Source organism: Aptenodytes forsteri, unplaced genomic scaffold, assembly GCF_000699145.1.
Source record: "Aptenodytes forsteri isolate BGI_AS27 unplaced genomic scaffold, ASM69914v1 Scaffold54, whole genome shotgun sequence".
Lineage (NCBI taxonomy): Eukaryota > Metazoa > Chordata > Aves > Sphenisciformes > Spheniscidae > Aptenodytes > Aptenodytes forsteri.
The window spans coordinates 6,646,262-6,658,710 of NW_008796044.1; the positions used below are offsets into that span (position 1 = coordinate 6,646,262).

At 38.3% G+C, this 12,449-nt stretch overlaps 1 protein-coding gene across 1 annotated transcript in view; it reads left to right on the plus strand.

Annotated features, from left to right (window-relative positions):
* The first annotated feature begins 2,448 nt into the window (after positions 1–2,448).
* The window catches only part of FBXO38 (F-box protein 38), a 22,816-nt gene continuing 12,815 nt past the window's right edge, over positions 2,449–12,449 (plus strand). The window contains exons 1-13 of the mRNA XM_009285730.2: positions 2,449–2,589; positions 3,471–3,604; positions 4,742–4,905; positions 5,298–5,463; positions 5,810–5,947; positions 6,252–6,389; positions 6,811–6,904; positions 7,331–7,461; positions 7,783–7,953; positions 8,209–8,351; positions 9,236–9,458; positions 10,153–10,272; positions 11,393–11,572. Coding sequence (XP_009284005.1) covers positions 2,462–2,589; positions 3,471–3,604; positions 4,742–4,905; positions 5,298–5,463; positions 5,810–5,947; positions 6,252–6,389; positions 6,811–6,904; positions 7,331–7,461; positions 7,783–7,953; positions 8,209–8,351; positions 9,236–9,458; positions 10,153–10,272; positions 11,393–11,572 — 1,930 coding nt within the window. The 5' untranslated portion in view covers positions 2,449–2,461. The remainder of the gene's footprint in view (positions 2,590–3,470; positions 3,605–4,741; positions 4,906–5,297; positions 5,464–5,809; positions 5,948–6,251; positions 6,390–6,810; positions 6,905–7,330; positions 7,462–7,782; positions 7,954–8,208; positions 8,352–9,235; positions 9,459–10,152; positions 10,273–11,392; positions 11,573–12,449) is intronic.

Below are 12,449 nucleotides of genomic sequence, written 5' to 3' on the forward strand. Positions count from 1 at the left end.
TGCACGCCTCGGGGTGGCACAAAAAGGCTGGGGGCGCGGGCCCCCCCCCCGCCCCCGCCCCCCCCCCCCGCCGCTGCGGGAACGGCGGCGTTTGGGCTGGCTGCAGGGAAGAGGGCTGTGGGGAAACCTGCTTTTATATCGCTTATCCAAGCAAAAATAAACTTGTTCTTTTTTTTTTTTCTTCTTCCCATAAGGAAACACCCCTCTTAAATTAGCGCTTGCCAGACCGTCCCTAGCTGTTCTCCGCATTTTTCTCTAAAGCGGTCGTTTCTGCGGGGCGGCGCGGGTCTCCCCGTGGGTTTTTAAGCTTTTTAAGTTCTGCGTAGTGGTTACTAATCGAGAAGATAATACATCAAGCTGTTGTTTCATACAAAGGCTCTCGTGAATTAATTGAGTTGGGGAGATCGAAACTCTGTTTTATCTGCTTTATTAAATATCTGAAGAGTTGGAGTTTTTTTGCAAATGGGGTCAGCTTTCTAATTATAATGAGATGTCAAAGCTGCACGTTAGCTCAAAATAGTATCAAGACGAGAACGTATTTTGCAGAAACTGCTGCCTCATAAGAGACTAGGTCATTCTTTTTCCCTTTTACTTAATGGCAGGAGCCAAACTAAACTACAGCCCAAACTCGGAGGGCAGGTTGTGCTCATTGCATTTAAATTTTACAGGATTCTTTCAGACTTTTTCCCCGATATGCTGGTCTGTTTGTTAATATCTTTCTTTCTCTTACCTTATATCACAGTCCTTTTAATGCTGTCCTTTAAATACTGCTGTGTTATACTCCATCATGCGTCTGCATCAACCTAGAATTTTTTACGTCGTATCCTGCCTTCTGTTCAAATTGAGTCATCAGGTGACATTCACTGGGAATCTGTGTAATACTTGTTTTCATCGGAATCCAATCTTACAAGTAGTTTGAAGTCAGTTTTGGGCTTCATGAAGTTGAACAACATTACAATGCAGTATTATGAACATACTAAACCCTTCCAGTGTGCACCGAAAAGAAGGGTAGTACGTGTACAGGCAACAAACTCAGTGCCTTTAGCTGTGGCTGGAGAAGTCCTAGCCAATCCAAAGGAGTAGAGATACGTTTCATGCTATTCACGGGCAGAGGGTGCCAATTTAGTTATTCTAATATCACTGTTTTAAATAAAATTAACTATGACAATTTAAAATGCATATGAAAATGTGTGAAAGCACATGTTTTTAGTAATTAGATCACAGTGAAGCTATCAATATTTTAAATTTTGTGCCAGCATATACATCATTTGTGTTGGAGAAGGCAAAATTTTTCTTTTTCATTTCCGTGAGGTACTTTGTTTTTCTTCTCAGTTGCCACTTCCACATAGTGTGAAGCAAACACTGTGGTATATTTACATCACAGTGAATGCTGTAACAGACGCAGCTCTGATAAGTTTTCCAAAAGCTGTCTTTTTTTAAAGTTGTTTCTCCTCATCCACTGAATTTTGGTATTCAACCTGTTAAACAGGTTTACTGAGTTAATGATGCTTTAGCCTACTTACCAGAAAGCATTCCTCAGCTAAATACCAGTAGTGAAGACATTTCTCATGCTGTTCATCTGCATGAGGTGCTAACTTGGTTATTCTAATGTTAACGTTACGTTCATATTTATTTGAGTTACTTATTTGTTACTTCTTGTAATCAATTTGTATGTTTTTAAATGAAACATATTATTGTTATTTCAGTCCTTCTGTGCCTGTATGTGTGCTGCAGGAACAATGTAGACATGAACACATTAATTCAGTAAAGGGAAAGAGGAGAGGATATCCTGCACATTGCTGCTGAGGCAAGGTCTTTCAGTTTTTCTGGGGCTTTGATCTTTAACTAAGCAACCTGAATATTTTATTTGGTATTCTAACCTCTAAGAAGAGCTAGTTTGAGGACCTTTAGTAGGGCATTTTTTGGGAATGATCGGTAGGAGCCCGTTTTTTCTAAAAGGAAAATTATTTATTTTTCTGCTAGACAGAGGCTTTGGGCTTTCTGTTTCACTGGAACATGTCTAGTTGGTATTTGCTTGGTAACTTCTGTAGTCTCCGCACAGCTTTCCTGTGACTTGTTTTATCAACTAGTGTGTGGATGGTATCTCTGAAGACATTTTATTCACGCAAAAGAATTGATCTCTTATTAAACCTGTGGTGATTTTCCTCTTTGTCAGTTTTCCTTAGCTCAAAGGGATGCTCTAGTTTATCTAATAATTGTCAGGTTATGTCTGAGACCTCATGTATGAAGCAAACTATAACTTGTTGGAAGAATTTTTCTATTTCTTAGTTAACTCAGTTCAGCTGTACTGGAGCTTGTCTGTATTGGCAGATTTTGCTGGGTTTTTCGGTAAACAAAGCTTAACTGGTGTGTCCTCTACTCTCTGTCCCTTTTCTTTTTCAGTTGCACTGAATTTGCATAACATTGTGAACATTTCCTTTAATCAGAAATCATTGCAAATATGGGTCCCCGGCGGAAAAATGTGAAGCCATGCTCAGTGAACAGGGAAGGCTCTGAATCTACCAAAGCTGATGAGCCAAAAGATTACATGAACCAACTCTCTCATGAAGTGCTTTGCCACATCTTTAGGTGAGCAGCTTGTCAGAAGCCAATTTATTGTTTATTATTATATTGTTTTCTATTTTTTTCCCAATCTTACCTGCATTGATGCTTGTGTCACATAGTATTCAGAAAGCATAGATGTACCATGAGTGAACTGGTGGATAAAAATTGGATAAAAAGGGGTGAGAAATGTTTTTTCAGCCCCAGAATTCATTTGGATACTTTGAAAATTAATTTATGTGAATGTTGTGAATGATAGAAGGAAGAAGAAATAAGTAAGTGATTTAATTCTGTTCACCAGTGTGTGGTAAGAAGTGTTTAAATATTGATTTCAGTGCAGAAATGTATCTCAGGTATTACATAGTTGAGGTACATGTTTTGAAATTGTTGCGTCTGCTTCAGTGTGCGGAACGGAACTTGGATGAGTATATAATCTTCCCTACAGCACAGTCTTTCTCCAAGATGTTCACTCATGCCTATTATATTCAAAACATAATGTCTTACTGGCAAGTTCTTTAAAAACAGTAGCTCTCCAAAATGTTGGCAAATTGAGTATGCTAGTATGTACTAGAAAATGAAAGTACCTTTAATTAAAAAACATAGAAACTATCGCGGCAGATGGTTTGGTCAGCAGTATTTATTAGAGAACTAAAGCATCTCTCCATTTTAATACTATATTTGTACCTTAAATATCCTATATTCCGTGTCAAAAATTGGCGAGTCATTCTGCTTAGCAAAATTTCACACTTTATTAGAGTACAGTCTGAAAATTCTGTTTGAATTAATGTTATTAGGTGTTAGAACTGTATGAATTTGTGTAGTCATGCTTGGGATGTTCTTCAGTTTGGAAAAAGTCAAAAAGGATCCACCTTTGATAAATCAGAGGGGTGTTTTTTCCTCTCCCAAAGGTACCTTCCCTTGCAGGATATCATGTGCATGGAATGCCTGTCCAGGAAGCTGAAGGAAGCAGTCACTCTTTATCTGCGAGTAGTGAAGGTTGTGGATCTTTGTGCAGGCCGTTGGTGGGAATACATGCCCACTGGTGAGTAATGCACTCACTCAAGATATGGCATTAAAGTGGTATTGGGCAAAACTGTCTGTGCTGTCCTGGCATTTATAATGACATATGCAGGGTAAATTTTCAAAAGCAGTAAAAGGAGTTAGAAGTTTAATTCCTTTTGACTTTTGTGAGATTTGGGTGGCTTCCTTGAGTATGTGGTTTGGAAAATTTATCTGTGTATGTGTGTGTGTATATATTGGATATTACTGTAGCAGAAACGGGGATTCTCTGTAGCAATCTGTAAATACAATCTGTGTTTGTCTGATTATTGTAAGGGAGTTAATCCAAGGGTTAATCCAAGAAGAGGCTGTTTGCATGCAGGCAGGAAAAAATACAATGGAATGAGAGAGCAACTCATCTGCCAACACTTAACAATGTAAGAATAAATAAGTTTTGATGTCACACCTCAAGCCATCTTCAGATCAATAGATAAATTTGGCAACCTAGGTCAACTCTGTGAGTATTAGGATTTCTGTTGGATTTAAATTATGCTGCTGGGATTTGTTGGGGGAGAGAGCTAAAATGAGTGAATTCTAAAAGTTAAAGGATCTGCAAAGTTAGATTTATTAGGGCTGATATCAGGTAGATGGTTAGACCTAACCTAAGATAGATGTAAATACAGGTAACTTACTAGTTTAAAATCCTTTTTATGTGTTGTCTTATGTTAGAATAAAATAATCCTTTGCTTTAAAAAACTGTCTTATTTCTTTGAGAATTGTGAGCTGTGGTTAATAGTGATCAACTGCATATAACTGATCCAGCTGGGCATTTTTGAGCCATATAGTTGATAAATGGAATTCCAGGAAAGACAGAAACACAAAGCCTGACATTCTGCAGAGGTGCTTCATCTTGAGAAGGGAGAAAGTATCGTTAACCCTGTAGCCATGCAACTCCACTGAAGGAAACCTATAGCAAGCTTGCAAAATTCAAGGCAGAAGAGTATGTAGGTCATGATTTCCAGAATCTGGAAGTAGAAGACAAGCTATTACTTCACTGAGTACATCTTTTGACATTGTAGAATTTATACTACCATATAAAGAGAACAACGTATTTGGCTTTCCCCTTTACAGATAGGTGTCTGCTGTCACACAAATACCAAATCTGTTGTTGTCATCTTAGGTTTCACTGATTCCAGTTTCCTAACGCTGCTGAGGAAGATGCCAGACATTGAACAACTTTATGGTCTTCATCCCAGGTATCTTGAAAGACGCAGAGTCCGTGGCCATGAAGCTTTCAGCATTCCTGGAGTTTTAGAGGCTTTGCAGGCCTGTCCAAATCTGCTGGTGAGTGGTTAGACTTGAGAGAGAACCTCCTTCAGCAACTGAGATGATGCATGTTAACAGAGCAGAAGTAGTATGTCAGGAACTCATTGCTTACAGGGCTTCATGTTCAGACCTGGGCTTTGTATTCAGATCTGGCTGTACAGAGTAGCAGATAATTGTGACCATATTTGCAAATGACTACTATTTTTATTTGCACCAGTGGGAATCACTGGTGCTCTTAAGTCCAGAAATTAATTGAAACTCTGATCCCTCTGCTTTTAAAAAGACAAGTCTTGCTACAAATTTAAAGTGAAATAACACATTGCATTATGTATAGCGTGCTATTGAGAAGTTAAGAGGATATTGTTGCTTGAACTGGTGTTAGAGCATTTGCTTTGCTTCCTTTTATCCAGGGTGTTGAGACCTCTCATTTAGAGCTGGTGGAAGCTATTTGGACATACATGCCACAAGTTCACATTTTAGGGAAGTTTCGTAATCGTAATGGTGCTTTTCCAATTCCTCCTGAGAACAAGCTGAAAATTCCTATAGGAGCTAAAATTCAGACTTTGCACTTAGTAGGTAAGTGTGGTAATGGTGAAGTAGTTGGCTTCAACACAGGTGGGTTTAAAGGCTTTGAAACTCTGCAAGATTGTAGTTCTTCTTGAGAGGGAATTTGGCATGTGGCATTTTTGAAATATTAGTTGCTATATATATATGATAGCAGGTCCAAAGGGCAAATTCTAAAAAACTGCGTTGACAAACTGAGGTGAAGAACTTGTGTTTAAAATGTTTACAGCTTTTCTCACACGCCACATAGCAAAGACAAGACTTCCTTTTTAAAGCCAGAATGATAATCCAAAGACATTTATCCTAGAGTTTATAGTTTAAAGCTTGTTTAAAATGTTTGTTTTGTTTGTGTTATTAGGGGTGAATGTCCCTGAGATTCCTTGTATCCCAATGCTGAGGCACCTTTATTTGAAGTGGGTGAGACTGACCAAACCACAGCCTTTTAAAGATTTCCTTTGTATCAGCTTACGCACTTTTGTCATGAGGAACTGTGCCGGTAAGAGGCATTCATATATGGAGGGGATGTTTTAGTATGTAGGAAATCTACTAATTCTGTTAAAGCTATGTAGGCACCAACTGTAAATGGAAATCTTAGCTAAGATTCTGAAAACAGTTACTGTTTTATTCATGGTGTTGGATAGAAATGTATCCCTCTCCTGTACATTATTTGGTGCTATGTAGTTCTGTTGACTTCCTGATCTAGATGGATATATGTGGACATTTTTTAATTCTTTAACATGATATGTTCGATGTTGTTAAGTGAACAACCTTCTTTGTCTATATTGGTTTGTTCTATGTAGGACCCACAAATTCTTTGAAATATGTTCCCCTCGTGACGGGCCTGGCTTCTGCTCGAAATTTGGAGCATTTAGAACTGGTTCGTGTTCCATTTCTTGGAGGACTTATCCAGCATGTGGTAGAAGACAGCTGGAGATCAGGTATGAAACTTCTTATCCCTCATACTTAAAACAAACAAACAAACAAATAAAAATATTAGCAAATATTGGAGGCATGTGAAGCTTAGCTTTTTTGTCTGTGGCATATCCTTTCTTGATTATTATTTTAAAGGTATCAAGTTTGGAACTATATTTATGGTGCTAAATATAGCTCTGTATTGAATATTGTTTTGATCTTTTAACTGCAATTAACTCTTGACTGATAAGCTAGCCTTCCAGTTGCATTTGTTAGTGAGTAGGACTAGCAGGATTGGAGGGGAGTTGGGTGCAAATACGTGTTTTATTGATTTGCTAAAAAAGATGTGTTTTCTTAATTCACTTGTCGAGATAACACTGGTGGAAATGTATAAGGCTTAAGGTTGTGATCTGTGACCGAAGTGAAAGAATGTTTTTTGTTTGTCAGGTGGTTTTAGGAATTTGCACACTATAGTTCTGGGAGCTTGCAAGAATGCACTTGAAGTGGATCTTGGCTACCTCATCATAACTGCTGCACGAAGGTATGGGCCTTTAGATCTTTCTTTTCCCCCTTCTCCTTTTTCAAAATAAGTATCTTAGTAGTGAAGTCCAAGCACATGAAGAAGCAGAACAACCTTCAAAAATTTAAGGAATAAACATTTAAACTTTACATAACAGGAGTATTCTGTGGTTAAAATAACTGGAGTTATGTCTGTTTCTGAATCACTTTGTATCATAAACCTTCTTCTTAGACCTATATCTGAAAAGTGTCGTGCTGTTAGTCTCACAACTATATTGCTGTGTAACTGCCAAATACTGCTGTCAAGATACAACAAATATCCTCTTAATCCTGCCATTGTTGAAAGAATATTTTCATTTTATTATGAGAGGGCATCTTCTTGAGTGGTTTCTATGGCGATTGTGTTTTGACATGCCTTTAAATAGGAACAATTCTTAATTGTATTCAGGTTGCATGAAGTGCGGATCCAGCCTTCCTTGACCAAAGACGGTGTTTTTTCTGCTTTGAAGATGGCTGAACTGGAATTTCCACAGTTTGAAACTCTTCATCTAGGATATGTTGATGAGTTTTTACTACAGTGTATGACATTTTTTTATATACATAAATTATTTGACAAATATAAGGATTAAATAAGTTGAAGTGTTTTCAATCATTTTCTAAGAGTGAGTAAAAAAAAAATTAACGTGCCCATATTGAGGCTGCTGATCTCATACAGCCAAATACATTTTTCTTCACTTCCTGAGACTCTTACTGAAACTAGGGAAAGTCTCAGCTTTATTGCACTGAAGTAATAATCTGATCCATTTTGCCAAATTGGACTAAAATAGGGAGTTAGAAAATAATGCTATAAAGGCAAGTTTCTGAAATTTACTGCTGTGTTTGCTACTATCTTTTTCATAGGTAAAATGACGAATGGAGACTTGGTGAAGTACGGCTTGGCTGATGTAGTTGAAAATCCAGGAATTATTACAGATATTGGTATGAAAGCTGTAAATGAAGTTTTTTCTTGCATCAAGTATCTGGTCATTTACAACTGCCCACATCTACATAACCCAAATAATTGGATCACAGGTATTGCACACCTTTGAAATTTTAGAGATATTGTATGAATCGCTGTGATATTAAAACAGAATTTTTCTGCTCATAGTACTGCTTGTTCTGTTTCTTAGTAAGTACAGTAGATGATGCTTGGTTTGGAACCATAATGATGCTGGTAACAGTCAGAATGGAGATACAGAAGATGCCTACTCTCAAGTCTGGAAGGGGTATAATGAAAAATAAGTGAGATAGGAATCCTTCAGGAAATGCATCTCTTCTCTTCTGCAGATCATTCAAGGTGGACCCGACTGGTTGACCTCACCCTGGTGCGATGCCATGCGATAAAGCTAGATTCTTTTAGTCAGTTCATTGAGTTATTGCCAAGCTTAGAATTTATTTCTCTGGACCAGATGTTCCGTGAACCTCCTAAGGTGAGTCTTTCAGGGAATGGTTTTGCATTTTATTGTTGCCAGCTCATTGGAAATATGGTAAGCTCCAGCTGTTACGCATTCTTTTAAAAGTTTTAATTAATTAAATAGCTTGGTAAATAAATGACTTGGGTTTGCAGTTGCTATTATCATGATATGTTAGGGAGAATGATGCTGCTTCTGCAGATGGGAGCAGTGGCAAGGTATGATCTTGTATGAATAGGTGACCAGGAAATGACTCACATTGATTCTGTGTTTCTGCTGAGGTCTCTGCTGCTACTTCATTTTGCTGCTGCTTTTTATATTTTTTTTTCACTCTTAGGGATCTGTTTGCAGTGCTAAGGGGTTTTTATGATTTTGTAGTGGGTGAAATAGGGGTACTGTTTCCCTGTTGGAGTGCTTTCAGAGCTTAGGAATTTTAATTCTTCATGTTGTCCCCTCTCCCACACTGTAACACAAATCTTTGTAACAGCTGTTGTAACGTAATGAAAACCGTGTACGTAAAAAAACTGCTTTCTTTGATCATTAATTCTATCTTGAGGCTACTGTGTTCTGGGAAGACTATATAATCTGCTATTTGTATTGATGTAATATGATCTCATAGCAAATGAAATACAATTTAATAAAGTAAGATTATATGCTTTGTGGAGTTCCCTTTCACTAGGAGTTTAACAGAGTATAAGTCTTCTGTGTTGCCAAACTTAAGATGGACCTCTGCAATGTGTAGCATAAGGAAGTATTAGGGACAATTTCCCTGTTCTTCATGTGCATATTGTTCTGCTATCCTGGATACTACTGACAGAATGCTTTTTCTGTTGGCATTAGGATATGTTGTCGAGATAACGTGTCTGTGTTTTCAAATCTTAATAGTTGCTCTTTGTTTTCAGGGTTGTGCTCGTGTGGGCCTAAGTGCAGGCACAGGAATTGGTGTCTCATCTGCCCTAGTCAGCAATCAGAACTCTAACAATGACAATGACAACAACAATAACCACCAGAATAACAATAATCCAAACATCCACCACAACAATCACCAACACCCAAATGACCAGAATGAGGAGAATGAGCTGCGGCAAGATGGTCAAGCTGAAGAGCAACAGATTGCAGCTGAGGGTAATCTCTGATCTTTGTGAACCTTTGTAGGGAGTGATTTTATTTGCATTGCCACTTAAGTAGGGTCCTAGAGGAGTTACAAATATACATTGAAAGCTTGTTGCTCTTTCAGTTCCTGGTATGTAACTTTTACCTTTTCTGAGGGCTGTCTGCACATCTCGGATACCTGTGTGATAAAAGCTGTCTTTGTATTGTATCTAATAGCTGTTACAGTCACATTACAATTCAATGATATATGTCAGTACAGATATTAGCAATGTAGAGTTTCAGTGTGATACTCATCTGTGGAAGTGTGAAGTGTTTTCTAGGTTCCTCTGGTCAGAGCTGTGAGTACATCACAGTGTCAGATGGTACATTTTTAAACTTTCCCAGCAAAGGCAGAAGTCATTGGAGGAAACAAATATGTAAATCCTGGTTATGCTGCTCACTGCAGTGGAACAAGACTTTTGAAGAGGAGAGGAAAATTTGGGACAAGTAAACCCCAAAAATTAGGCTGGGGCCTTGGCTAAAGAGATGTAGAACAAATCTGTGAGAGACTTTGTGCAACCTAGAGAGTCACTGAAGGAATCAAGGCAGCTATTACTTATTTCTTGAGGATTCTCTGTCTCTCTGTGGGTGCTGGCTGAATTCCTCCTATGCTTATGGCCTCTGTTCCTTCTGTTTCCTCCTTTTGACCCCATCTTAATCTTTTCAGCCCTGAATGAGATGGAGGAGGTGGCACAGGAAGAAGGGATGGCTGCAGGGCAGGGCCAGAATGAGCTCCCGGCTCACAGTCAGGCTGTTGTTCCTATGGAGGTTGATGAAGAGCAAGCAGGTAACTCTGGTTTTGGAAAGAAATTAGCTTTTGGTATCCCCTTCTTGAAGGGTTAAATTTTTCAGTTATAAGTCTGTTTTTGGATGGTTTTCTTCAGCTGGGTTGTCTGGTGTGTTTGAAATAATGATGCTAGCACAGCTTACTGCTGTGAAGACGTTTATTCTGTTTTAAAGTCTGTTTTACAGTCCCCAGTTTTCTTTTGCATATGGAGTAAAATATCTTGATCTTAAAGCCTTATTTTTGTGTCCAGTATAATAAAAGACTCAGAAGGCCTGAATGAGCTTGTCATGTTCTGATGTTGGTGTTAATGGCCTTACTTCTTTCATTGCAGCATGTGGATTCTTTTTTGCCTTTTTTTTTTTTTTCAAGCCAGAACAACTTGTTCCAGTGTTAATTTAGTTTGTATTAGTGACACACATTAGTGGTATAAGGCAGTCTTGATTTCTTTTTTAGCCACTATTTGCTGGATAACATAATTTTCTACTAAATATGCCAAAAACATGAAGTAACATACACATATGCTGGATCTGTTCACTTTTTCAAGATAAGTCCTGAAAATGTTATTTAACTTCATGTTCATGTTCATTTCTTGTGTTATTGACAGGCAGATAAGTCAATGTGATTGGCTAATGTCTTTGGTTAGTAGCCAAGAGAGGTAACTAGCAAAGCACATTTATACTGAAGCTTGATAATTCACGCTTCTCCTTCCCACTTCTCCTGGTGGGATTTAGAAGGATAATTGCAGATGTTCTGACCGACATTTCTGTCTTTGTGGTGGAAGTTTCAGGGACCGATTATAATATGTAGTTGTGCAGTTACTTGTACTATTGTGGAAGAACATTTAAGCTGTTATGAAGCAGAGAAACATTACAGAAAACCTGTGTTTTGTCTTACGTTGTTACATTCTTCCCCTTCCAAACTAGAATGCTTTGATGCTGAAATGCAGTGTTTTGCTCTTCTCATATTTGGATTTTAATGAGGGAGCCGCAGAATGGGTGGCTAAATTGAACTAAATTCACCTCTTGTCATTTTTTCAAGCAGTTCTAAAAGTTCTTCAGCCCTTTAATCCATGCATGGCTTATTTTTACATGAACTGTTGGCATTCTCCTACTGTTTTCAGGACCAAGTGGCATTCAGCCTGTTGTAAAAGCAGCACCTATTACTGTCCATGATTCAGACAGTGAGGATGAGGAAGAAAACATGGGGACTTCAAGAGCCTGCATCTCTAACAGCATTGCACAGAATTACTCAGATGGAGAAGAGAAAAGCAGAGATCCAGTAGAAACTAGAGAACCTTCAGGTGTGGAACAGATGGGTTCCTGGGCACTGTTAAGCAGAATTTATTCTTAAGCTTCAGTCTTTCCATCTTGTTCAGTTTTATTTCTAGCTTTGTAAAAGGCATACTCGTTTGTTTGCCCCCTACTCTTTTCTTCCTGTTATAAATCTAGAATGGAGGTGTAAGGACACATCTCTCGGCTCAAATCACATAGTCACTGTACAGAAACACAGAAATAGTGGTGCTGCACTGCTTTGCATGCAGAAATCTGCATCTCCTCTTTTGGATTTCCAGGTGCACGGAATTTATCATATCTGTGAAGCCAAATTTGCAGCTATGTTGTCTATATGATTCATCTGTCAAAGCATTGCTGCTGAAACAAAATGTGACCACTGGGGCAAATGCATGAGAGTTGTAGCCATCTTTTGGTTCATGGGGGCCCTGTGGGAGTGTCATGAAGGGGACACTTTAAGATCGACTTTACTTTGATGGGAGCTTTGGAGGTTAGTTAGAATTCTCAGGGTGATGTTCAGTACTGTCATCTTCACTTCTGAACAACACTTACTATTAGCGCGCGTGTGTGTGTATTATTATTATTATTAGTAGTAGTAGTAGTAGTATATATATTATTATGACTCATTCAGAGTCAGAGGCCTAGAGCTTCATGGTAGTATGACAATTATAGAGAGACATAGAAAAGGACATTCCCTGTCTTTTGAGTTTACAGCTATAAGCTGCACATCTGTGGCTCCAAGTCCTGGGTCCGATGCCATATGACGTAGGGCCTTTCCAGCAACAGAGGTGACATGCTATTTCCTGTAGTTTGTATTCTAAGTGAAGTAGTTTCATATGTACACAAGAAAGGAGGAAGTTGAAGTTGAATTTAATTTTTAAGTAATTG